The sequence below is a fragment of the Thunnus maccoyii genome, chromosome 6 (assembly GCF_910596095.1).
Source record: "Thunnus maccoyii chromosome 6, fThuMac1.1, whole genome shotgun sequence".
NCBI lineage: Eukaryota > Metazoa > Chordata > Actinopteri > Scombriformes > Scombridae > Thunnus > Thunnus maccoyii.
This window is the reverse complement of record NC_056538.1, coordinates 30,459,743-30,483,063: the sequence shown is the minus strand read 5'-3', so window position 1 is coordinate 30,483,063 and position 23,321 is coordinate 30,459,743. Positions and strand designations below refer to the sequence as shown.

Below are 23,321 nucleotides of genomic sequence, written 5' to 3'. Positions count from 1 at the left end.
AGATATGAACCATACAAGACAAGCCCAGGACAAAGATCAAGTAGGGCAGAAACAGGAGATGTGGTCTCCTCCTCATACATGACCGCCTGTTATTATGTAACTATGTACTAATATTACATACTTAGGTCATGTGATGTAAACTAATCCATTTTCAAGTAACTCCATCAGCTTAGGAAGGAAGCTTGAAAGCTTTGTAATGATCTTGTGCTGAGTCAAGGATGGATCTGGAGCACAAATACATACAGACAGACGTTGCTTTTTATTTTGCATCAAACTCTTTGAGGTATGGATACACTACAAATGTGTTAAGGGAAATGGATTCTCTTTTGAATTATGTGGCTGAAAATCTCCATAGAAAGTGTGGTTGTGGCTGTGTGGTTGAGAGTTTTTAGTTGTCCGGTTCACTGCTGGGAAAGCAGATATTTCTAGGAATCTAAGGACAAGGAGTCAGTGCCGCCATGAGGAGCTCCATCTTGTAGACAAAGTTTCGTCCCTCCATCTTGCTCCAGTGGACCTCCTTGTACGGCCCCCTGAGGTGGCTCCACTTGGCATCCTGGATGGCGTCGCTCTTCGGCAGCTCTTTGGTCTGGCTGCGGGGGAACTGGACCAAGACTTTGCACCCGCTCTCTGGGCCGTTGCGCACTGAATGGACAGACGGATACAGACAGACGTTATATTAGTGACTAAAATATGCCTCTATTAATATATCCACCAGAGATTGAGATAGGGCTTGTTGAATTCAGCCCTTTGGTTTACACATGTTGCCACAAAGAATGACAACAACAGTGAGAGCAATATGACAGTTGCTGCCGCTAATCAGAGAAAAAAGGCAAAGTTCAGCCCATTAACTGAAATTGCAACAGGTCTTATCTTTGCTGCATTGCATTATGGTCTATTAGGGCTACTGTTGGTACACAAAACTGTATTCTTTCCAATATGATGCATTTATCTCCCTGTGGACTGTTGAAGTCAATGCACACTGGTCAGCCTAGAAGGAGTTCTCCAGGATTCTGAGATACTGACAAGAAAACCTAATGAAACTAAACATTACTTGGAGCCATTAGTGGCAACGGATATGACAATTTATTTAGTGGACTGAAGAAATACTCCATAATAGCAAAAGAAAAACCTCACAAATAGCTGATTTTTCATAAGATTTTCTTAGAATAGAGAAGAACTTCCTGTCTGGATCTTTCCATACAGTACTGTATACTGACACTATTGTAGTAGTGCTTAAATACAATTAGTATAAAACAAAAAGAGCATTTTCACCTCAGAAGCAACCACACCCGTCTCACCTGAGATGGCGTACTCTCCATTGGGAGAGGCAACAGTGACGGCGGAGGCGTTGCCGATGCTCTCCACTGGACCCAGACCTACATGGTTACTGAAGCTCAGGACGTGCCAGCCCATCACTTTAGCCAGCTGCTGAACTGCATGCACCTGATGCTGTGACATCTGTAATAACACAGGATGGAGGAGGGGACACACATAACTTTAGGAAGTGAAATAAGCACGAATAACTTTCAGATGTGCACGCTGTTTTCAGTTCCTCTAACTGTGCGGGAAGGCAACAGTGATACCTGTGAGAGGAGGAAGTCCTGCAGCTCCTGTTCCTGGTGTGACAGCGTTATGACACGTCCATCTCTGTGCACTACTCTGATCTGCTCGACGCCGATGTTCAGCTGCAGCTGGATGGACCTAAACAAACAAAACGGTGCCAGTAATGAAATAGGAAAATTAGGGATTGCTCACATGCATCTGATAAAAGCAGACAACTGGTGGTATTTTGTTATCTCCACTCTGCAGCCATATAAAAACCCTCTCACTCTTATTATCTCATTTTATGATGGAATTACAGTAAAACTGAAAGCACAACTGAAAATGTATCTAGATAAGATGCTGAACAACTAAGACCTCTCATTACATTTTATAGCTTTCACGTCACATAATTAACAAGTTGTTGGAGGGCTCACAGATATAGATAGAGGCTCATAAATAGATTAAAAGGTTCCCTCCTGGTTCTGCTGTACTGTGTCTCCCTTTCTGTCCTGCTTCTCCTGTTATCCTTCCCTCACTTCCTCCCTCCCTCCTTCATCTGCTCCACTTACTTGCAGATCTGCTCGTAGCCCTGAGAGGTGATGAGCACCTTGACGCTGGACTCGTACACATCGTTGATATTGGACCAGTGAGCCTGGATTTGGGGGTCTTCGATGCGGCTGGCCAGGCTGTCGATGGTCCGTGCCGTCCTGTCGATCACAAACGTAAACATTAATACTGCTCAGTTATGAAGCCTGTGGCTAAAACTTATACCTACACTTCACTTTCCCTGGCTGCTGGTGCCATTTCCAGAGGTTCTGGATCTGGTTATCCTGCAGGATATTCAACCTCAACTCATGTATCTCCCTCCCCTGTGTGTGTGTGAATGGTGTGATGTGAGTTTCCCCTGTGTGTATGTGTTGTCTGTCCTCTTCCCAGGTCTCCATAGTGACGGAGGTCGCATGGCTCAGGTTCTATCTGTTTTTGCGGCACCTGGAAGCTGCTCAGCATCCTCTTAATCACATTGTTCGTGTATATTATAAATCTACTCTAATCTAAGTTTTTTCATCCTGTATTTCTGTCATTTGTCTTTCTTTTTCTATACTGAACTCACAACATCTATTGCATGTCTGGTTGTCCTGGAAGAGGGATCCCTCCTCTGTTGCTCTTCCTGAGGTTTCTTACATTTTTTCCCAGTTTAAGGATTTTTTAGGGAGTTTTTTTCAGATTCTAATTGAGTGTCTGAGGACAGAGGTTGTTGTATTGCTGCACAGACTCTAAAGCCCCCAAACTATGTTGAACGAAGACAAATTAAGCCACCTGCTGGCCAAATGTGGCATTGCAAACAGTGGAGAGCATGTTTGGGAGTGTCATATCATGTGGATTGAGCAATATTTGCTTACTGCAAATATCTTGTTACCTCCAACTATTTCAACTGCAAACCATGACTGATAATAAACCTGGCACATCACCCTGGAATTTCATACACCATTTACGGCAATGAACCCTGTCATAGTTGAATGTTTATTGGCTGCCAGCATTACCATAGCGTAAAATGTTGCAATACAATGCCGTGGTGGCTGCTGGCAATATATATAAATGGTAAAAGTAAAAGTTACCTGCTACGTAGGAAGATGTGTTTGGCCTGTTTGATGATCTTCTCCAGCAGTCCCTCGCTCTGCTGCAAACTGGAGATTTCAGCTTTGTCATAGGCGAGAGGCCCCGCTAGCCGCAAGCGTTTGTGGCCGAAGGGAGCGCTAGCAGGATGTGGCATCACCACAGAACTCAGCTGCTGCTTGTGGAACTGTAACAGAGACACCATGAAATGAGCATTGATTCAATTAAACCATTATGAACAAAGTGAACGACTTCTACTGATAATAGTTTTCTAGATATATTTGGGGCAGTATTTATCCTGGTTCAAATGTGTTGCAGGATGTCTCCAGGCAGAGCACCAAGTATTTTTCCTCTCACAAACTGGTTGTAAAAAAAAGTTTCCAGTAAACTAAAAACAAACACTCTTTCTAGACAGCATCTTCAGATTCAGAGCAAAGCAGCGATTCACAGTCTCTCACCTCTCTCATCATTTGATGCAAGTTGTGCTCCAGTACATAAAGGTGGTCGTCTGGTTTGGGTTTCTCTGGAGACGCCCGATGGTTCTTCTTCTCTCCAGTAGAGTGGCAGAGTGAGATGGACAGCTGCAGACCTATGAAGGGGATCACAGGAATAAACAAGGCCTGAGAACATTTGTTTCACGCCTCCATAAAGACTAGAAAACCAAAGTCGACTCCAAAGTTTTTTCAGAGTAACTCAAATGCAAATATGAGGAATAATGTCTGTACCAGTGGAGCAAGTGAATTTTGTATTAACTACTACTGTAAAACAATACTTCCAATAAGTTTTATTACCCTTAGTATATTGGAATCCGTTATACCATAACTTCTTTATGTTCATCACATATACATGTCATTTAACCACTTTAAGGTATAGTACTATTGTAGAACTATTAGGCAGTGCCTGTTAATGCTAATGCTGGCGGGGGTTGTACTTAACCTACAGGAGTATAAAAAGCCATAAATTGACACACTGTCAATGTACTTTAATGTTAAATATGCATCAAAAGGTAGATCTTCTCATGATTACATCCAACAAAACAAAGATTTCTAATGTCGACATGAGCATGCTGACCTGGGAAAGGCTGTGAGATGATCTGATTCTTCACAACGATGTGAGGGATCTGGGATTTAATCTGGACAGCTTCCCTGGACAGCTGGGCGAAGATCTCCTTACAGAGCAAAACGTTCTGAGCCGCCTCCAGCTTCACATGCCACGACTGGGTACCTGAGCGGAAAGAAAAAAAGGCAGAGAAGATATGACGCTGGATGAAGAGAGATCAGGGGAGGAGAACGGGAAGAGACGAAAAACGCTAAAAAGTTTGGGACATGGATTAATAGAGGGTAGAGAAACCTAAGAGATGTGATGCATTTACTAAATCTAAAGGCAAGGATTCAAGCTGTTACTGAACTAGTTTTAAAAGTTGAACACCTGTCAAAGGACGTGCAATGTCAAGTCTTTGTGTATCGAAACATACCGGCTTTGGTTTTTAGTTGTCTCCTGAATAGATTGACTGTTCCCAGATCACCGATGTCTGGAGCTTGTTTCTGGATGGACACCTGAGGACATCAACGGTATTAGACTATTACACCGAAAATGATAAACATAGCAGGTGACAGTAGTCTGGAAATTGTAAAAATTTAAATGTAAAAAAATATACCTGCACTACAGCACACAGGTAAGCAATATAACTAACTAATATTCTTCAGTGCCTCAAGATGATTAATCATTCAAGCTTGTCTGTTACCTTACTTCCATTTCCTCTCATACAACTCACACAAAGATGTAGTTATGAGTAAAACGTGGGTAATCATATAATCATATATTTTGTTTCAGTCTGTATTTCAGTGGATCATTTCATCCTGGAGAGACATGTTGATTTACGTCTTGTTTCTCTCCTCACCTTGATATAAGCGGATCCCTCCAGATCACTGGGGATCTGGACGTCAAGGGGGCAGTAGTCCTCTGGGATCTTTTTGTCCAGATCAATATCTGTGTTCTTGATCACCTCAAACGTGCCGTGGTGAGGAAACAGGGAACCTGCAGGGATAATAGTCACAACATGCATCAGTTTGTTTTTTTTGTTTTTTTTAAAGGTGTGTTACAGATTTGGCTGCATAAACATCAGATGTCTTATCACCTGCGCTCCGGTAGCTGAGGTCTCCAAGGATCTTGTCTCCTACTTTGCGTAGTTTCCACTGTGAGCGGAGCCGCAGCAACTCGGAGTTGAAATCCCTCTGCCTCCTGTTCTCCTGGTTCTCTGCTACTGACTTACTGAGCTTCTCTGCTCCCTTCAGGAGGAGCTGCGCTGCCGTGGCCAACGATTTCTTTTTACTGATCAGCTGGAACACCTGAGGAGTCTGCAGAAGGGCGAGAAAATCAAGTTATGAATAGACAGTGGATGGAAGAGAAGGTGCACAGATCTTTTGGAGAAATAATAAAAAAAGTCGTCATATTTGAACATTTTGTCAGCATTGCATCCACACTTGCTTATTACCTGTAGGTTCATTATTCATAGATGTTTAGTGTTATTCTTTATCAGTTTACCTTGGCAGCTGCTGGTTCCTGAGACACTGGGTCTAAGGCCATGTACTTCTTCTCCTTCACCACGCTGAGCACATCATAGAGTACACACATCTCTGTCAGGGCACTGCGCAGGTTGTTACGCACGGAGTCCCAGGGCCAGAGAGACGGCTGAAACTTCACTGTGCCTGTGAAAGGAAACTGCTAATCAGATTATATGAAGCTGTGAAACAGGATCATCACTGTTGGGTTCAGGCTTATTATAGAAAAAAACCTTGCTGAATCACCACCATCTCTAATGCAATTCAAGTTATACAATAGAATCATCATATCTAGATCATATCTGATAACAGTCAGGTTAACTGAGCCTAGTTCCGACTCTGAATTCTCTCACTTTTTCTTGAGCATACCTTCTTCCTCCTCTGCCTCCTGCTTGCCCCATTCGCGGTCCCTGGGTTCGCCCTCAACCCCAACCCCATCCTCCTCGGAGTCAGATCCCTGGCTGAAGTCAATTCTTTGGGCCAACTTCGCCAGATTCTGGGACATGGACAGAGGGGGGACATACGTCTCTGTCCCATCCAGGGCCACTTCCTGCACCTGCTTCTCACAGGATGACTCGATGCTGACCCTCACAGCCGGACCACCAGACATGATGACAAGGCTGAGACAAGGGAAAGCAAAACGATTCTGTCATCAAACTGTCTAGGACACAGAAAAGCACAAATGGATCTCTGCAACATAAATGGAAGAGTTTTCACACCTTTTAAAGCCAACCGAACTTCACTTCATAAATACATGTTTGAAATGAGAGAGAAAAGGCACAAACCAGAAAACAAATCTGCTTAAGTGGACCCAGTCGGATCTCAACACCTCCAAATGTGCAAGTAACACTTAGATTATGATCATTTAAGCCATTAAGGCCTTGTAATTTACCTATTAGCAGGGTGCACAATCAACATTTTGTCCACCGGTCAAATGTGAATGTTCAAATTATACCAGCCACTCAATAGATCATTGTTTTTGTGGCTGCTGAGTGAAGCAAATCTACCAGCCACTTGCATATGTTACCAGCATTTGGCTGGTGCTAATTTTGTGCCCTGTATTAGCAGATTTGGCATAGCCTTTACACTTATGATTTGCTCTTGAATGCCTGCATAAATAACTATTATAACTGCTGCATTTGATTGTATGTTGCTGCGTCCGGCTAGCGTTAGCCTGTTGCTAATCATCACATAGGATAGGTGAAGACTCCTCAGCGCGAAAGAAACGTCCAAATGACAACATGATATTTAATCCGTATAAGTCTTACCTCTGATACTCACTACAGTCACAAATATAGAAGGTTATTCACTGCAGATGTGGTATAATTTCCAGCCGTCAATGTTTCATTCTTCGATACTGCAAATAGCGCACTTCACTCTTCTTGTTCGGCTGCGTCTTCTTCTTCGTTTTGTGTTTTAACGGCAGTTGGCAACCAGCGTGTGTTTAGGGGCATTACCGCCAACTACTGCTGCGGAGTGTGGACCAGAGATTAACGGCTCCATGAAATGAAAAATACATTTTCCCAGTTTAATCCTGTGTCCATGTGTTAATTGTTCATTTATTTCTTGTAACATGCCAAATATATTTAACTCTAACCCTACCCATTAATCATATCTATCTAATAAACTCTTGTATAATAAATAATAAACTTGTATAAAAGGTGCTATACAAATAAAGTTATTATTATTGGTAGTAAACTCAAAGAAAACTCTACTACTCAACCCACTTGGCAGGTTTATTAAGATTTTATAGCTGAGCTCCTGAACTCCAGTCTTCCTGAGTTCTTCCTTCATATATTGTCTTTCTTTATCATACTTAGTACAACCGATGATTGTAATAGTAAACATAAATCAGTTGGATGCTTTCCTACTATACTGAGTGTGAAGGTGAAATGACCTAGCTGTATTCTTATTCTGCAAATTACCTCTTCTTTCCTTGACCTAACTATATTTCTTACTGTTGTATTGACTTTGTTGTTTAAGGTGTATAGAAACCTTATTTCGGTGTTCTACTTATTCCAAACTATTACCTTGATTACCTGATTTGCTTTATGGGACTTAAATCTATGGTGTCTCTATGTAAGGCTTGTTTTGCTCATCTGTCCACCTCCTCATTTCTGCTCAGACCTACATGTTCTGTATTTTTGACATGAACCCAATTGACATACCTCGTTGAATGAGTCTGGAATAAACTTGTAATACTTTGAAAAGAATATCTTGGCGGATGGAGTTGAAGGATATCAGGCTCTTGAGAATTGAGTGTGTCCTAGTTTATTCTCCTCTACACACTGCAGAGCCAAGAATACTACTGCCAGCATCTCAGTTGAGTATTCCAGCAAGTTTCCTGTCTGAAACTGAAAAAGCAACACCACTTACCTGATGTTCTGGGTTTTTTGACCCATCTGCACATACTTGTGTGCACTGGGAGTAGCAACATGGACTAAAAATGCTGTTAACAGGTCCAATTTCCCTCCTTAAGCTCCAAGCAGGCATAAATCTGTCTGCAGTGTTGTATGTGTGCATCATGAATGTATTATAAAAGCTATAAGGTCTTATAATACGTTATTTCTACATCTGCAATCATAGTTTTTACTTACATACCATTTAGGTGGGGAAATGTTTTTTATAGACGCACATAATGTGAGTAGGAACACTGTTTAGACTGTGGTAGGAACCAATAAGAAGGATTTTCATCAATACCGGTGTTATGTCGAAGTCTGTTCCCCGTCGTTCTGTGCCCATTCACCTTAACCAACAGTATCTCTAACCCCAACCACTCATCTTCTGAGGTGCTTAACCTGGTCCCAAATTTACTTTAACCCCAACAAGTTGTCTCTGCTACGCCTAACCATAGCTATAACCCCAGTCGAGGTGGTGCGACGGGAACATGATTCGAGGGGTAACAGACTTCGACATTACACCGGACGGGTAGGGCGGGCAGTTTAAACTACCGGATGTGACGTATAGGACAATAACGTTCACTCTTTTTTTAGGTTGGCATGGCTCTACGATGGTAAACACAACTTCCAGGGCTGATTTAGTCTCCTTTCGGCACTTTCTGTGCTCTTGCGATACGAATTCGCCTTTGCTCTACGTTTTAAATGTTTCTTTTAAATGTCCGTGTAACTTTAAGTTGCAATGTTAGTGAAGCTAGCCAACATTAACCAGCACGGCTAGCGGAGTTGCTAACTTGCGATTGTCTTGTGGAGAATGTCCACAAGCATATTTGAAGAAAAATGAAGAGAAAAGTGGCCAAATTAAGACTGAGCCCAAACGAAGAGGCTCAGCTGATACGAGAAGAACATGAAAGGAGGAGAAAACTGCGAATACAGCAGGTAATATCGGGTGATAATAGCAGAAAAAGCTCCTTTCAGTGGTGTCTCTGCTTCACTTCGTGTCCGTGGTTTCTGATGAACTGACAGCTTAATACAGTAATACTCCAACAAAATAAACCCTGAGGGGATTGTCATTAAGCAAGATTACCAGATAAGCCAGATCTCAGTGACTCAGGCTTGTTTTCAGGAAATTCGTTTGATAAAGAAGGTTTAAATAGGTCTGACCTGGTCCTGATTAGGCTAGTTTTTATATTAAAGTCCCCCTCTCTCACTCAAAAATATGTTAAACTATATCAGACACAAATTAAATGTATTTTATATACATAAAACTTGTTAAAAACATGTCCGGAGAGGTTCTTAAAGTTAGCTTCTCTACACCTGCCAGACTGAAATATAGCAGTGTTTTCTCAACAGATCTCTTTACTATTGCACTGTGAACATGAGTTAATTTGCAGTACATGTTAAATTTTGACCTGGTTTGAACTTATCGTGTTCTTCTTTCTTTTTGTTCAGTCAACATATGGGTTTATGAAGCACTGCGGTTACAATAAATGCAATCATCAACTTTGATCATTGGCTGTAGCCTCATAGTGAGCTGATATTTTGTCTGACATGACTCCAAAAGTTCTTTTCTGCTATGTTTATAACAGTGGTTTACTTCGTTTTTGCTGTAATATTTTACCCTCCATATCATGTTTGTAATATTTGCTGCTCTGTGTCTTTTACATGTGTGTACATGTGTTTTTTGTACTGTGAACTGATGTGATCCGTGCTAAAGTCACACAAGCTCTCATTTGGTGTTATGAAACAGCTCAATCCTGGTTCAATTAGTTAGACACATTCAGGACATGCATTTTAAAATGAGACACTTTATTAAACACCCCTTTTGGATAGTCTTCAAACTCAGTTGTTATTTTAAGACTAAGTATGTGTATATATTGCTCAACCACTAACCTGGTGGCTTTTGACTGACCCACAGGTGCGGGAGCAGCAGCGGTACATCGCGCTGCAGATCCGCCGAGATGTTGAGCAGAGACGAAAGCGTGAAATGGAGCAGCTGGAAGAGGAGCTGAGGAAGGACTGGGAGCGACAGCAGAGGGAGAAACTCCACACACTGCAGAGGTTATATCAGGAGAGCCTCCAGCTTATTGGCCAGGGACACAGAAGTGCAAAAGAAAATGTAAGATTGATCTAAAAGAAGAAAGACGGCAGCTGTCCCTTGTGTTCATTAGCTGAGGTTTTTGTCTCTGAATGAAGACAATACACCTGTTAATAAAACTGTCACAGTACATTTAAGTCCCTGTTGAGTTAGTTGCGTTAGAGTTCAAGATGTCATTTGAATTTGGAGACAGTGAATCAAATTTTGATTTATTTCCATAAGGAACCGGACATGGCAGCCATAGCTCAGAGGGAGGCGGAAAATCACTCCAAAGCAGAACAGCGCTATAGAGAAGCCCTGAAGGAGGTCAAATCACAGAGGCTTAAAGACCATGAAAGGCAAAACCGGTGAGCAGCATCTCAAACATTTGCTTGAAAGATGTTTACATGTTTGAATTTCACCAGAATGAACAGAGCATTCCTTTTGTTTTTCTGTAGATCCATCAATGCCAGGAGAAAGGCTTTGCAGGCAGAAAAGGAAAGATCAGCAAAGGTTGCGAGCCTCCCACCACCTCCTGCAAACCCCATTCAGGTGATTTGTGGGGTTGAGTTGTATAAATAGGTTCTAAGTTAGTCAAACAAACCAGCTGGTTTTGCAAGATCACATTTTAGGTTATGGTAAGAATCAGTCTGGCTAATTGTCCTAAAGGTGTCAGAGAATTAAGTTTGTGTTAAGTGGTTCAGTAATGCAGTGGCTTTTTCAGTAAACACCACAAGTAAATTCAGTGGTATGATTTGTTATCCTTTGGTGTTGGACATGCAAATATCTACCGTTCTCTACATGTGCTTGGATGGCCTGATGGTCTGCTATAATGGATTTAACCAGGACTGTCCTTCAGAGCATCCGTTGGCCAGATTAGATCCTGTTTACAAAATAAAATACAAGCTCTCCAATTTGCACATTTGAGGTTATGGATGGAGATAACCATGTCTTTTCTTGTTCAAGCAGAACATCGACTCCAGGAAGCCACATGTAGTAAAGAAATCTGATGTGAGCGCCTTTGCTGCCACGCATTACCACATGCCTGAGACCACAGTGGACAGAGAGGAAGACACAAAGCAGGTAAGCTCTCCAGTTATTATATGCACATGACCCTGCGGTTTGTTTGTCCCTCCTCCTATCAGAGTTGTATAATCTGTAAATGTTACTACAGCCTAATGCCCACGAGGGAGCTGAGGTGGAGGTGAGGAGACTGCAAGACTTACAGAGGGATGAAGAGAGGAAGAGAGAGGAGCAGCTCGAGAAGGCTCGTCTCAGGGGGAAACAAGCTCTGAGGAGGGAGCAGCTCGTGCAGGTACAACTTGCAGATAAACACCGAAATCATTCATTTGTATCTGGCAGATGATTTGCTTTAATGTGATGTGCTCTCACTGCTAAAAAAGACAATAAATGTTCCTCCAGTGAAATACAAACCTTCTGTTTTTGTGTTTGATGGCCTCCTTTCAGGATCGCGAGCGCTTGCTTGTTGAACTGGAGCACATGCAGCAGACAGACCTGCTGAGGAGGAGACAGCAGGTGTCACAGATGCCTCCTCAGATCTTCCAGCCTCTCTACAAGAGACAGGAGATGAGGGACGACTTCCAGAGGGAGATGGAGTTTGCCTTTGAAGACATGTATACTGGAGAGAGGAGTAAGGACTGTTCAGTGCTGCAGTATTTAGCAATGAATTTTGTAAAAATTGGCTACAAAGACTATCATGTCTTGCTTGCAATCAGTCTTGAAGCAGCCAGAAGGTGGCATTCTGTCTTCATTGTACTGAACTTTTCTTGTATTTTCACATTGCAAAATGGCCACAATTCAAATAGCAATATAGCCTCAATGCTTTGGTGGAAGAAAGATAGTAACAAGTGCAGTTTTAATGGATCCTCTTTAAACCTCTCCTGTGTCTGATCCCAGGGGTTAAAGGTGACCTAGTTGTCCAGCTGGTACCTGAGCCTCTGCCAGCTCTGTCAACAGGCAGCCAGGACCAAGAGCTGGACGTCACACTGGACGAAATCGCCACACCGGAAGCAGAAAACACACAACAGGGCGCTGAGCAAGAAGCAGGAAGCACTGAGCAGGAAATGTCTGCTCAAGGTGAAGAGAAGCACCAGATTCACATAAAACCTTAATGTGTTAGTTTTCGTTAATTGTCTGGAGTCTACTCAACAGCGAAAACACTGAGCTGCTTTATTTATAGTAGCATAACTTTATTTATATATGATGTAGAGACAAGCTGAGAAAACCCAGATGCAGGTGTTGATGTGGGGCTTTCATATTATTCCTTATTTATGTCTTTAAACCACAAAACATGTTTTTTAAAGAATTCAAAAGCAAAATTATCAATAATTTCATTGATGTGGGATAAATGTAAAGTCAATGACAGTGGAATACATTTACTTTCATTGAAAAAGGCACAAAAACAAGTTGGGATAACATCACTTTATGTGTGAAAGAATATATTTTAGTGTAACTATATTTTTCACAACCTTGACAACTTTCAATAATAATATTTTGAGTGTGTCATTGCCTTGTAATTTGGGTTTCTGGTAGCTTTATACTGTAAACTTCAGTTACATTGACAAAATGTTAAGTTACACTTAGAGCTGAGTTTGTGCTGAAAAAAGGATACCAAGCATGTGAAGGGAAAGACAGTTTAAAAGCCAAACAAAGATAGAAATTAATGCACTGAAAGTCTGCATGAATGAGCCAAAATGAACCTGGACTCCAGAGGGTTAAACACAATGCCGTTCTTGAGCATTTACACAATATCAGTACACAGATCTGGATTTACTGTGATATGTTGTTATGTTAACTATCACACAGCTGCCATCTCTGAATACAATCCGACTGTCTAATGGGATAATCTTGGTGTCATTTTCTTGAAACTCATGTTTACCAAACTAGAGCTGCATTCAATGTTTTTTCTTGACTTGCAGCGGAGCCCTCCAGACCTGCTCCCAGACGGGCATTGAGGAAGCTCCTGGATCGTATCAGGAACCAGAGGAACCAGTGGACTAACCACGGCGGCCGCGTCCCCGCAGCCGATTCACTGACCATCATCACAGATCAGATCCCAGAGCGGGACACGACCATCGACACAGGCTCTCTGACCAGCGAGGAGAGAGACAAAGCTACCCCCGTCGAGCTCCCTGAGCCCACCCGCTCACCACCACGTAAGTCACTCACTGACGTCAACAACACAGAGCACTCTTTGACTTTTCTTACCCCGATTTCCTGTTTGTTGTATAAATTTTAAAAGCTGTATAAAGATGTTATGTTTACAGCTATTTTAAAAACTTTGCAGCCAAATTGATGCAACCTTACAGCTACAGTATCACCTGTTATGTTTTTTTCACACTTTTTGGTGTTAAATTTGACATATATTCCTGTTTTGTTTTCCTGATTTACATCTGAGTAAGAAAATATATATTTTGTTGTTGTGAGATAATAAATAATTTGTGTTTTTCTTGTATTTAATTCGACCAGCTTTGGAGACAACGGAGCTGTCAGCTGCAGCAGATGTTCTACTTCCTGATGTTCTCGCCAACAGAATCCAAGAATTTGAAGAAGAACGAAAGAAAAGGGTTCGTCCTGATTCCCATTTATAAGATAACACTTTATTGATCCTCAGGAGGAAATCAGTTGATCTATAGTATGAATGACAATATAAATGTAGACAGGAGCAGTATGTGCTACCAGTCTGTGTTACTGGAAACAGGCAGTACACCATTAAGACTGAAATTGTAAATATTCATCTCCCTCTCACAGAGATCATTATGCAGTATATTGCGGCTTGTCTTATTGCACTTATCTGACAATCCTACACAGCAGCCCTGCAATAAATCCTGTTTTATGTTCAGGTTTATGGTTAATGTTCAGAGGTGGCCTGATGATAGTGTCATGTGGTTTCTGTGATTGGTCAGAACTGATTGATCCAGGTGTATCTCATTACTTAATCAGTTCAATCTAAAGCAGGAGTGTGTCGTGTACGATGGTCATGCTTTTTCAGAGGAGACTTGACGTTTCCCTCTGCTCAACTTTTTTGTTTGAACATGTTGTTCTTCTTTGTTGAATTGAACAAGTTCAGACTGTGGCTTGATTTCCTGTTTTAGAGCCGACAGACGGAGGATTTTGTTTTGTAAAATATCAAAAGAAAAGCAAATTTGAGCATAATGGCGGTTGGAGGATGTTTTGTCTACATCTGCTTTTCAGTCAAACCTCAAAGTCTCAAATTGCATGATCTTAAAAACACCTGATGCCTCTATTTCACATGAGGTAATCAGGTCAACACTGAAGCTCAGCTGAAAACCACATTTAGGATCAAGCTTGTCGGTAACATCTGATGGCAGTGGTGACTGTTTTATAATGCTTTTGTCCAGGAAGTGGAGCTCGAGAGGCAGAAGCAGCAGCAGATAGTCTTGCTCCAGGAGCTCGAGGAACAAAAGGCCAAACTGGAGCAGATGCTGCTCGAGGCCCAGCAGGAGAGAGAAGACCTGAAGGCTGCTGTGACCCAGGAAGTGCCTGTTAACCAACCAGAAGTACCTGTCCATGACCAGGAAGTCACCCACGATGTAGAGGTACACCATTTCAGTCGTCCTTCTCTCATACTTTGATGTCAATGGACATCAGAATAGAAAAAAATGTGTCTCAATATTCCTGTTAAAGTCCAATTTTTAGGTGTACTGCTGGATCATCTTTTAACATGTCCAATGTAAAGTGTGTTCAGCATAGTACTGTATCTACTTCAGTGATGTATGATTGTTACCTCTTCACTCTACAGCTGTTGCCTCCTGCTAGTGAAGACGACCATACCAGAAGGGTCAGAGAATACCAACAGCGGCTGCTGGAACAAAACAGGTTTGTTACAAGCCTGAAGGAAACACTCCTTTTTCCTGATTAACCAGCCACTTTCACTACAGTCACGTCAAGTTCAACTGTTTTACACTTTTGACCACCTTTTTTATTTTAGAATTCACCAGAGGTCTGTGGAAGTGGCTCGGCAGCGTCTGGAGGAATACCAGCGAGCTCTACGAATACGTTACAACATGACCGCCACATCGTTGCAGCACGCTGTCGTGCCTCCAGGCCTCATTCACCCACCTCTACACAACACTCATCGTGTACATCTTCCAACTCCTCTGCAACTCACTACAACTCCTGCAGTGCCTTCACACATTCCAGCTAAGCTGCAAACCCCTGTGGAAGTTCCCACAAGAGAGTCAGACTTAATGGCTGCACCTCATCAGTATCTCCCTGGCTCTAGTTTCAGTGTTGACTCCAGGTTGTTGTCCGATGAAGAGGAATTTATTTCCAACATTTCCAGGACCCAGATACAAGACGTCACCGCCCGGCTGACTGGCAGCATAATGGAGAGAGTAACGGAGCACCTTCCAGAGAGATTGAGACCTTCCTCTGTCACCTCGGAGCCACTGCCTTACAAAATGTTCACAACACATCACTCAACCACCAGCACCCACCTCCAGCCAGCCTCTGATCCCATCCAAGCTGCTAGCCTGAGCGTTTCAGATGATGCCCCTCTGAGTTCAGGCCAAACAAGAGTGAACACTGGGACTTTACTGCATGGCGCCCTGCAGACTGGGTCCCTGAGAGAGGACGACGTGGAGAGTCAGAGACGAGAGCTTCGGGAGATCCAGAGACAGGTGCTGGAGCAGAGGGAGGCGGTGGCGCTGCAGCAGAGGCAACAAGAAAGGGAGCGGCAGAGACAGGAAGAGCAGTGGCAAAGACAGGAAGTGGAGATGGAGCAGATGAGGCGACAAAGGGAGGCGTTGGAGGCTCTGATAAGTGCTGATGCACAAGTGAGTCGGGAATTTTAATGTTGTGGTCTTTACGGTACAGTAGTTTGGATTTAGTCTTATGTAAAAGTAAAGATACAACAGCAGGAGTAGTTTTTATAGGAACAATGCAAATTAATCTTCATCCCTGTAAATGTCCCATTGTTTAATTGGAAAGATCATCCCCTAGCTGACATGTTTGAGCCTCCTTGATTGCAAGTATGTTGAAGTGCCCTTATTGAAATGTTTCAACACATGGGTAAAATCATCTCTCCCTGTTGTATTTTCTCTCCTGCAGCCGACTCCAGAGGTTGCCAGTGAAGTGTTGGCTTCAGAGGACATCGGTCAGACCCGCATCAAGTTACTTGCATCCCTGCTCAGAGCTATAGAGGAGTCTAACGGAGGAACTCTGTCACACCTTGAAAACCATGAGGAGAGAGATGGTTCCCCTCAACAACAGCCATCTAGCAGGGATGAGACAGGTAACTGACATGTGAGATTGCAGATATTTGCTTCCTGCGGCTTCTTTCGCTGCTAGTTATCATAATTAACTGGATGGATTTACGCATTTCCAGATACACTCTAGTTCATAAACATAAACAATAAATGGCATACACTATAAAGTCACTATTGAGTACATTTTTCTTTTTTTAAATTTCCATTAAGATCCCATCACCCAGAGCAGTGTTCCTGCCCCAACCTCAGTCCTCCCTTCAGGACTCCTCCTCCCTCCTCCTCGAGCAGCAAAGCCCCCGGTGACCCACGTCAGGCTCGGCATCATGGAGGTGACTGAACAACATGAGCTCAGTGCTATTCAAGAGGTGGAGACCCCAGTCAACATCAGCCAAGTCACAGGTCAGCAGCTCAGCCCCAGAAACATGCCTCAACTAGTTAGAGGAATATCAGCTGATTGGATTGTTGATGTTTCTCCTCTACAGGCCCGGAAGATGGTGTGAAGGCGCTGACACACGCTGCAGACTGGGTTCTGCAGGAGGAATCTGAATCGTCTGTGGCCTCTGACAGGACTTTGCAGACACCCTCTGTGTCCAGCAGCGAGCACCAGGCTGCTGAAAGACCAACCGGCTCCGGGACAAGCTCAAGAAGATCCAGCCATCTCATCTGGAGAGAGAGGCTGCTGACGGGGGCAGGAACATCTCCAGAGTCCTCTGAGTCTGGTATGTAGAGGGAAACTGAAGAGGAGTGAGATGAAGAATGCTGATGGGAAGAAAATGGTTGTTCTTTTATATAAAGATAAGAAGGGTGAAAATTAAGATATTTCCACTCAGTTGAAATATTGTTTTCCAGATTCATTCCGGAGAATCATCTCACCGATTTCCTCTGACTCTGGGAGAGGAGCTGATTACTCAGGTCCTGGAATCACAAGCTACAGATCCTTCACAGAGGTAACCAGGCCAGTTAAAGATGTACAAAACTTATTATGCGCTCTTTCCTTCCCAGTGTATCAGTCTTGTGGCAAACTTTTGCACCAGAGGCTGATTAGAAAGTTACAAGGGAAGGAACCGTCTGGTCAATATGCTGTGAAAGGAGCATCTGTCTGATCGTTTTTTTTTTTTTTTTTGTTATGTTGAAACTTTAATAGTTGTTTTCTCTTGTGCAGTTGGAATGATGCTTTTAGCTTATACAGACAGCAGTGATAATGGTACTCTGAAATTTTTCAAGACAGACGGGTGACATGAATTTCATCGTATATTGACACAAGGTTTTGCTTATTTTATATCCTCTGAGGTTCACATGTTGTGGATCAATGATGAAAATTAGCCAAATCTGAGCACTTGGGCAGTATCTGCCCCAGCCTATGATTATGCTTGAGAAGCTTTTCTTATGTCTGTCTCTCTTTTGTGTGTGTGTGTGTGTGTGTGTGTGTGTGTGTGTGTGTGTGTGTGTGTGTGTGTGTGTGTGTGTGTGTGTGTGTGTCTCTTGCTTGTCTGTCTGTGTGGAGTGAATTTGTATGTGTGGAGTGCAAGTTCTTGTGTGTGTGTGTGAATGTTTTTCTGCATACTGAGCGATGATGTGAAATTACTGTACCTGAAGTGTATTTTATCAAAATACGTTTCATGAAGGTTTCTACACTTGAACTGAGCTCAGTGAGTCTGTGTCTGTGTGTCCATATCATCATAAACCAAATACAAAATTAAACTTAATTTCTGCACAGATTCCAAATATTTACCAAAAAGTGACAGTATGAGTAATTTAAAATAAAAGCAGTCAATAGAAGGGGGGGACTTCAGTTTTGTCAGCTTATATTTCTCATACAGACCTTTTTTTTTAAAAAAAACACCAGTGTGTGTTTTTCATTCAGACTCCTGATGGACCAGGAGGTCTGTGCCTGAGAGACTCCAACTTCATTCTGCTTTAAGGCAAAGATCTGAGATGCACTGTAGCTAGAAGCCGGACATATTGTAGCTATGACTTGAAAGTGTGTGTGTGTGTCAACTGTGTGAGTATGAGTTTATGTTATGATTATCTCGTCGTGTGTCAGTCTGCACATAGGCCTCCTGATTCTGACTGCCTCTCCTCCACCACCATCTCCACTGGCAGCTACATCACCACCGATCCTGAACAAAACTTAAACACTGGTGAGTAACAGTTCACTGACTCTTCATTATTAAATGGAGAATCTGATTTGCATCTGAATCTGATCAGGACTCATACTTTATGTACTAACTTCATCTAAATCTGTTCACCTCTTCTTGTTCTCCTGCTTCATCAGATGAATCTCCGCACCACAGACGTTGTGTAGAAGAAGGAGGAGAAGCACATTTACTCGACGTCTCCTCTCCATCCGGTCAAAGCTCCTGTATTAAAGACAGCTCAGCTGCAGGCCGTCCTGCTCTGACTGTAGAATCTGTGTTTAATGACAGCAGCATCCAGCGCATCATTGACAGATACACAAGGGAGCTAAACATCTCCCTCAGCACCGCTGGGAAAACCGCAGGTATACACATACTGCTCACATTATCACTCACTAAGAAGAACCTCTTGTTATCTTAATAGTTATGTGATAAGAAGATTGATTGCACCTTTTCTAGAAGTTGGGATGGAGCAGGCCCAGTTATACTTGAAGCAAACTAGTTTGTACACCACGTCTGAAGGCAAAACTGTTTATATATGTATGTATTTTAAACCAGAGGACTGACTTTAAAGTTAATATAATGTCTTATTTCCTCTTTTTTTCATTTTCAGACAGTGAAGGCTCGTTTGTGGAGGAGCCTAGCTCTTCAGTCTCCCAGCAGTCTTTGCTTCAAGTGTCTGAGAGGAGACGAGAGGATGAAAGATCTACAGGTCATCAGTCTCTTCCTTCAGATGCAGCAGGGGCAGAGAGGAGCGGCCCGGTCAGTGACTCACAATCCAGTCTGATCTTTTGAGAATTATGTTCTAAAGTTTTTATTGGTTCTAATAAGTGATACTGGAGTTTTTATTGTGGTAACCTTGTTTTTGTTTTTCCTACAGGAATGGGATAATACAGTCAATCCGATCCTGGAGCACTTCTCAGGCGAGGATCCGTCACTGGCTGAGGACTCTTTCAGACCTCTGATTGGCCGGCCAGCAGATCAGTCGTCCTGCCTCGCTGCTGATCCGAGAGAGTCAACCATGGAGCAACTGATCAGTCAACCGTCGGCTCACTCATCCATGATCGGTCAGTTTCCAGGTCCGCCGGCTTCAGCGAGCGCGGATCAAGGTGGATGGGATTCCACTCTGAGTCGTATGATCGGTCGACTCTCCCATCCATCAAGCTCTCATTGGCTGAGCGGCGGGCAGGACTTTTATGCGGGTGAACTGATTGCTCAGATGGAGGCGGAGCAGTCGACCACCTGGTTGGACGAGGGTGCGGAGGAGAGCCGGATGAGACCGCTGGTTGGGGAGCTGGATGAGACTACGGGCCAGCAGAGTGGAAGTTCAGGTAAAAGAAGGGTTGTGTGACCTTCTAAATTAATAGTTGACAAAACAGTGATTAACTTGAGGAGAAATAAGTGAACTCAGTGTAGTAAACTCTCCTGCACTGCCAGTTTATTTCAGCATACGTAATACATGTGAGAGTTATCACAAAGTGTCTATTTGTCCATTTATGCTCAGGTTTGACACACTTGTCTGTTTTTCCGAGACTTATCATCTCATCTTCTGTTTGCAGGTGAAAGAACCTGTGTGGATCTCGGTGTCTCGACCGATGCCAGCGTACCTTCATACCCAACGCTGCCTCCTGACGCCTCATCACACAGCGCTTCTGTTCCAGATGTGACTCCACATCCACAGTACCAGACACAGCAGAACCAGACCAGTCCAATGGAACTGGGCCCAGAGAGCACTGAAGGTGATACATTACCCAAGATCTTATGTTGGTTTACTAGAGGGAATATATTATCATATGCACAATGTGTACAGTTTATCTAAAGTCTCAGCTTGTAGTAGGGAAGCTGAAGATGTGTCAAGCATGTTGGTACAGTCATATTTACAGTGATTTGTTTTTTTGAGCCAGCTATCTTGCATGTATTTGTCTTACTAGTTAGAAACCTAATTGTCTTTTTTTTTAGTGTTTCAAGGCTCTGACTCATTTCACTCGCTCCTGGCTGAGGTCACGCACAATGAAACGGTGGACCCTTCAATGATCTTTCACCAGCCACAACACGACGCGCCAAGCTCTCCTGAACGACAGCCACCGAGCGGGGAGCACAGCGTTTCCACTCACTCCGAAGACTTTGAAACTCGCACTAATCCTTCGGTTGAGTCTGAACCGTCACCTGAGTGCCTTAGAACAGAGGAGCCGCACAGGACAACATCCACCGCCTTACACGAATCCTTCTCCCAGCTCGTCACCTCCCAGTGCCACCCCCATGAATCTGTCCTCGTGATGTCTCCCACTGCTCAGGATGTGGAGCTAACGGCTCAGAGTCTGTCTAATTTAACAGTGTGTGATTCAACACCTACGCTCAACATGCCGCAGCCAGAGGGAGGAGAGGCAGACAGAAACTGCCTTTCTGAAAGGCACGAAGATTCAGTCCTGTTTGGTGACCTCCATGCACGAGAACTGAAGTCTGAGCAGAGTTCAAACCTGAAGAATGATGTTCCTCTCTCAGATAAGATATTGGTACAATTATGTTTTATTGTTAAAGTTTCAAAAGCATATTTTATTTATGCAACATTTCACTTATAGAATAGAAGGTCACCGATTATTTGTGGAATTTACTGTTTTCTGTTTTTTTACACCTTGTCAATCAGGAAGCTGCCAGTAAGAAGGGGATCCTGGAGCAGTCAGAGATAACACTACTGAGCATGACAGACACCACACTGGACAAAGACACAACCGTCTCTGAGGACGAGGGAACGTGGGAAGACAAACACGTAGAGGAGTCGAGGGAGGAGGAGCAGACGGGCCGAGAGACAGAGGTGACTGTCCAGTTATGGAAATGTGCTACAAGTGACGGTCTATACGTGTTGTTGACTTTTTGACTTGACTTCAGCTGTAGTCGTCGTCTCTCTGATCTCTGACATCAAATCTTGTCTTCTAGGAGCCAGAAACCACTTTAACAGAGGAGACTCCAGCTGCTTTAAAAGAGGACAAAGACCAAACACATCCAGGTAAAATCACAACTAGACTAAATGTATTAAACAGATGATACATGTGTCTTGAGCCTGTGTGTAGTGCTGTATGGCTGTCACTGCTGAACTGTGGGGAAACCTGCGCCTGATTTTTAAATATAGATGTGATCAGGAACACAAAAGAATATACAGAAATATACAGTATCTCAAATTTTTGGCATCTTTTGAGCCTTGTTGTCCTTCCCTACATACAGCGATGCTCCTGGAGTTTCAGTGGGGTCCAAGCAGAGACCAGCAGGAGGTCCACCAGAAGAAGCGCAGCGCTCTTCTCCAGAGATCATCTCGCAGGGTGGAGGAAATCAAGGCCAAAGGGGCTCTTCTCAAGACTCAACGCGAGATCCAAGCTCCCGCTGAAACCGGAGAGCAGTCTAAAGCTAAGGAGTCTCCACCGGTCACCTGTAAGGCCAAGACGAAGTCAGAACCTCAAGACCTTAAGAAGAACCTTGAGACTAACACCAAGTCAAAGGGAGGAAAGGCTGAGCAGGCTGGAGATGAAACTGTTGAGAAATCCGGCTTCATCAAGCAGAAAAAGCCTCAACTTCACCCTCCAGGTATCTTAACTTTATACCATACCATATCATACCATTTGATCCAAATCACTTACAGCAACACAAACACTATTTGTATCGTGTGTGTGTGTGTGTGTGTGTGAGAAGTTAGAGCCCTTAGCTTAGTTTACATGATGGAATTTTTAAGATTTGTAACAGCACATAAGGTGAGAACAATGGAGGTTTCTAAGAATAAACGGCGTGTGTCAAAACGCAGCCAATCACCTCCCTGTCCTTAAATCTTTTGTGCTACTATTCATTAACAAACCAGTCAGTGATTTGTGTTCAAGTAATATCTCTGTGAGCTCTATCAGTTTAAAAACAGATTTTTTTGAGGTGTGGGAGGCTCTGCACTGTACTGGGTGTGATAAGCCTTTTTCTTGAGCAAAATAAGAACCTGCTAAGTTTCATTTAAAGGTCAGCTATAAATCACTGCCTCAGCAATTGTACCAACTTTAACAGTTTCTCCTGTTTCTCCATCAGTGAGTGATTCTAGGCTGAAAAACGTGGATGAAGTGAAGATCTGCACACCTGAGCAAAGGAGACGGGATGTGTCTGAGATGCACAAGAGAACTCAGAGGTACTGCTAGAATATTATAAACTTTTAACCTCTACAATGTCAACTGGGGGTAAATACTGCTTATCTTACTACAATACACCAAGAAAGATGTAGATCTAAATGTTTTTAACCCATTTCCAAACAAAATCCAGCCATATTTTTTACTTATAATTTTTTAAGGGATTAGACCTAATATGTTAATACTTGTCCTAAATCTAAATGACATAATGTGCTTGTGTTCATGTGTTTCTGCAGACTGTATGAGCAGCTGGAGGAGGTGAAGCATCAGAAAGAGGTCCGCAGCAGACAGGAAGCTTACGCCAAAAACCGACTGAAGGCCAAAGAATTCCACCAGGTAAAACACTCGAATCATGAATGTTTTGAGAAAATTTTATGCGTATTAAAATCAGATTGCACCAAACTATCTACCTGAACTGAGTTTGAGTTGATACAAGAATATTTTTCTTTTCACAGAAAACCTTACAGAAGCTTCGTGCCAAGCAGACTCGGTAGCGGTCGACTTTGAATGTGTTGTAGTTTTTTTTAACTTTTTGTAAATTTAAGTTAATTTGTAGAATTGTCAATAAAGCATTAAGTTATTTGAAGCTACTTG

At 42.9% G+C, this 23,321-nt stretch overlaps 2 protein-coding genes across 3 annotated transcripts; one reads left to right on the top strand and one right to left on the bottom strand.

Annotated features, from left to right (window-relative positions):
- Nucleotides 1–240: 240 nt before the first annotated feature.
- Nucleotides 241–7,156, bottom strand: med17 (mediator complex subunit 17). Of its 2 annotated transcripts, none has more exons than XM_042413116.1 (13): nt 6,999–7,156; nt 6,087–6,337; nt 5,701–5,864; nt 5,294–5,513; nt 5,057–5,193; nt 4,631–4,712; nt 4,228–4,380; nt 3,615–3,745; nt 3,159–3,343; nt 2,112–2,249; nt 1,584–1,701; nt 1,299–1,458; nt 241–642 (listed from the first exon to the last, which is right to left on the bottom strand). In XM_042413116.1, the coding sequence occupies exons 2-13, from the start codon at nt 6,325–6,327 to the stop codon at nt 434–436; spliced, it is 1,938 nt and encodes a 645-aa protein (XP_042269050.1). In that variant the 5' UTR covers nt 6,328–6,337; nt 6,999–7,156; the 3' UTR covers nt 241–433. The 2 variants fall into 2 exon arrangements, with proteins under 2 accessions (XP_042269050.1, XP_042269049.1); XM_042413115.1 differs by having other exon boundaries at nt 6,986–7,155.
- A 1,521-nt stretch (nt 7,157–8,677) lies between these two features.
- On the top strand, nt 8,678–23,313 carry cep295 (centrosomal protein 295). The gene is made up of 29 exons (XM_042413552.1): nt 8,678–9,052; nt 10,032–10,232; nt 10,434–10,558; nt 10,649–10,742; nt 11,160–11,273; nt 11,365–11,505; nt 11,658–11,841; nt 12,108–12,287; nt 13,130–13,366; nt 13,680–13,777; nt 14,573–14,770; nt 14,974–15,050; nt 15,163–16,009; nt 16,284–16,467; nt 16,652–16,840; nt 16,924–17,160; nt 17,291–17,388; nt 18,486–18,582; nt 18,717–18,941; nt 19,190–19,338; nt 19,457–19,907; nt 20,136–20,315; nt 20,536–21,089; nt 21,221–21,388; nt 21,511–21,580; nt 21,796–22,152; nt 22,633–22,729; nt 22,964–23,063; nt 23,183–23,313. Exons 1-29 carry the CDS (start codon nt 8,954–8,956, stop codon nt 23,219–23,221), a joined length of 5,790 nt encoding a protein of 1,929 aa, XP_042269486.1. The 5' UTR covers nt 8,678–8,953; the 3' UTR covers nt 23,222–23,313.
- The last annotated feature ends 8 nt before the right edge of the window (nt 23,314–23,321 follow it).

Bases quoted from the DNA above. Each gene is read 5' to 3' on its own strand.
- cep295 (XM_042413552.1), top strand. From the start codon at position 8,954: ATGAAGAGAAAAGTGGCCAAATTAAGACTGAGCCCAAACGAAGAGGCT. The intron at 14,771-14,973 runs GTACACCATTTC...TTCACTCTACAG, and splicing joins AAGTCACCCACGATGTAGAG to CTGTTGCCTCCTGCTAGTGA. The intron at 21,581-21,795 runs GTAAAATCACAA...CCCTACATACAG, and splicing joins CAAAGACCAAACACATCCAG to CGATGCTCCTGGAGTTTCAG.
- med17 (XM_042413116.1), bottom strand. From the start codon at position 6,327: ATGTCTGGTGGTCCGGCTGTGAGGGTCAGCATCGAGTCATCCTGTGAG. The intron at 2,250-3,158 runs GTAACTTTTACT...TGTGATCGACAG, and splicing joins CACATCTTCCTACGTAGCAG to GACGGCACGGACCATCGACA. The intron at 1,459-1,583 runs GTATCACTGTTG...GTGTTATTACAG, and splicing joins AGGACTTCCTCCTCTCACAG to ATGTCACAGCATCAGGTGCA.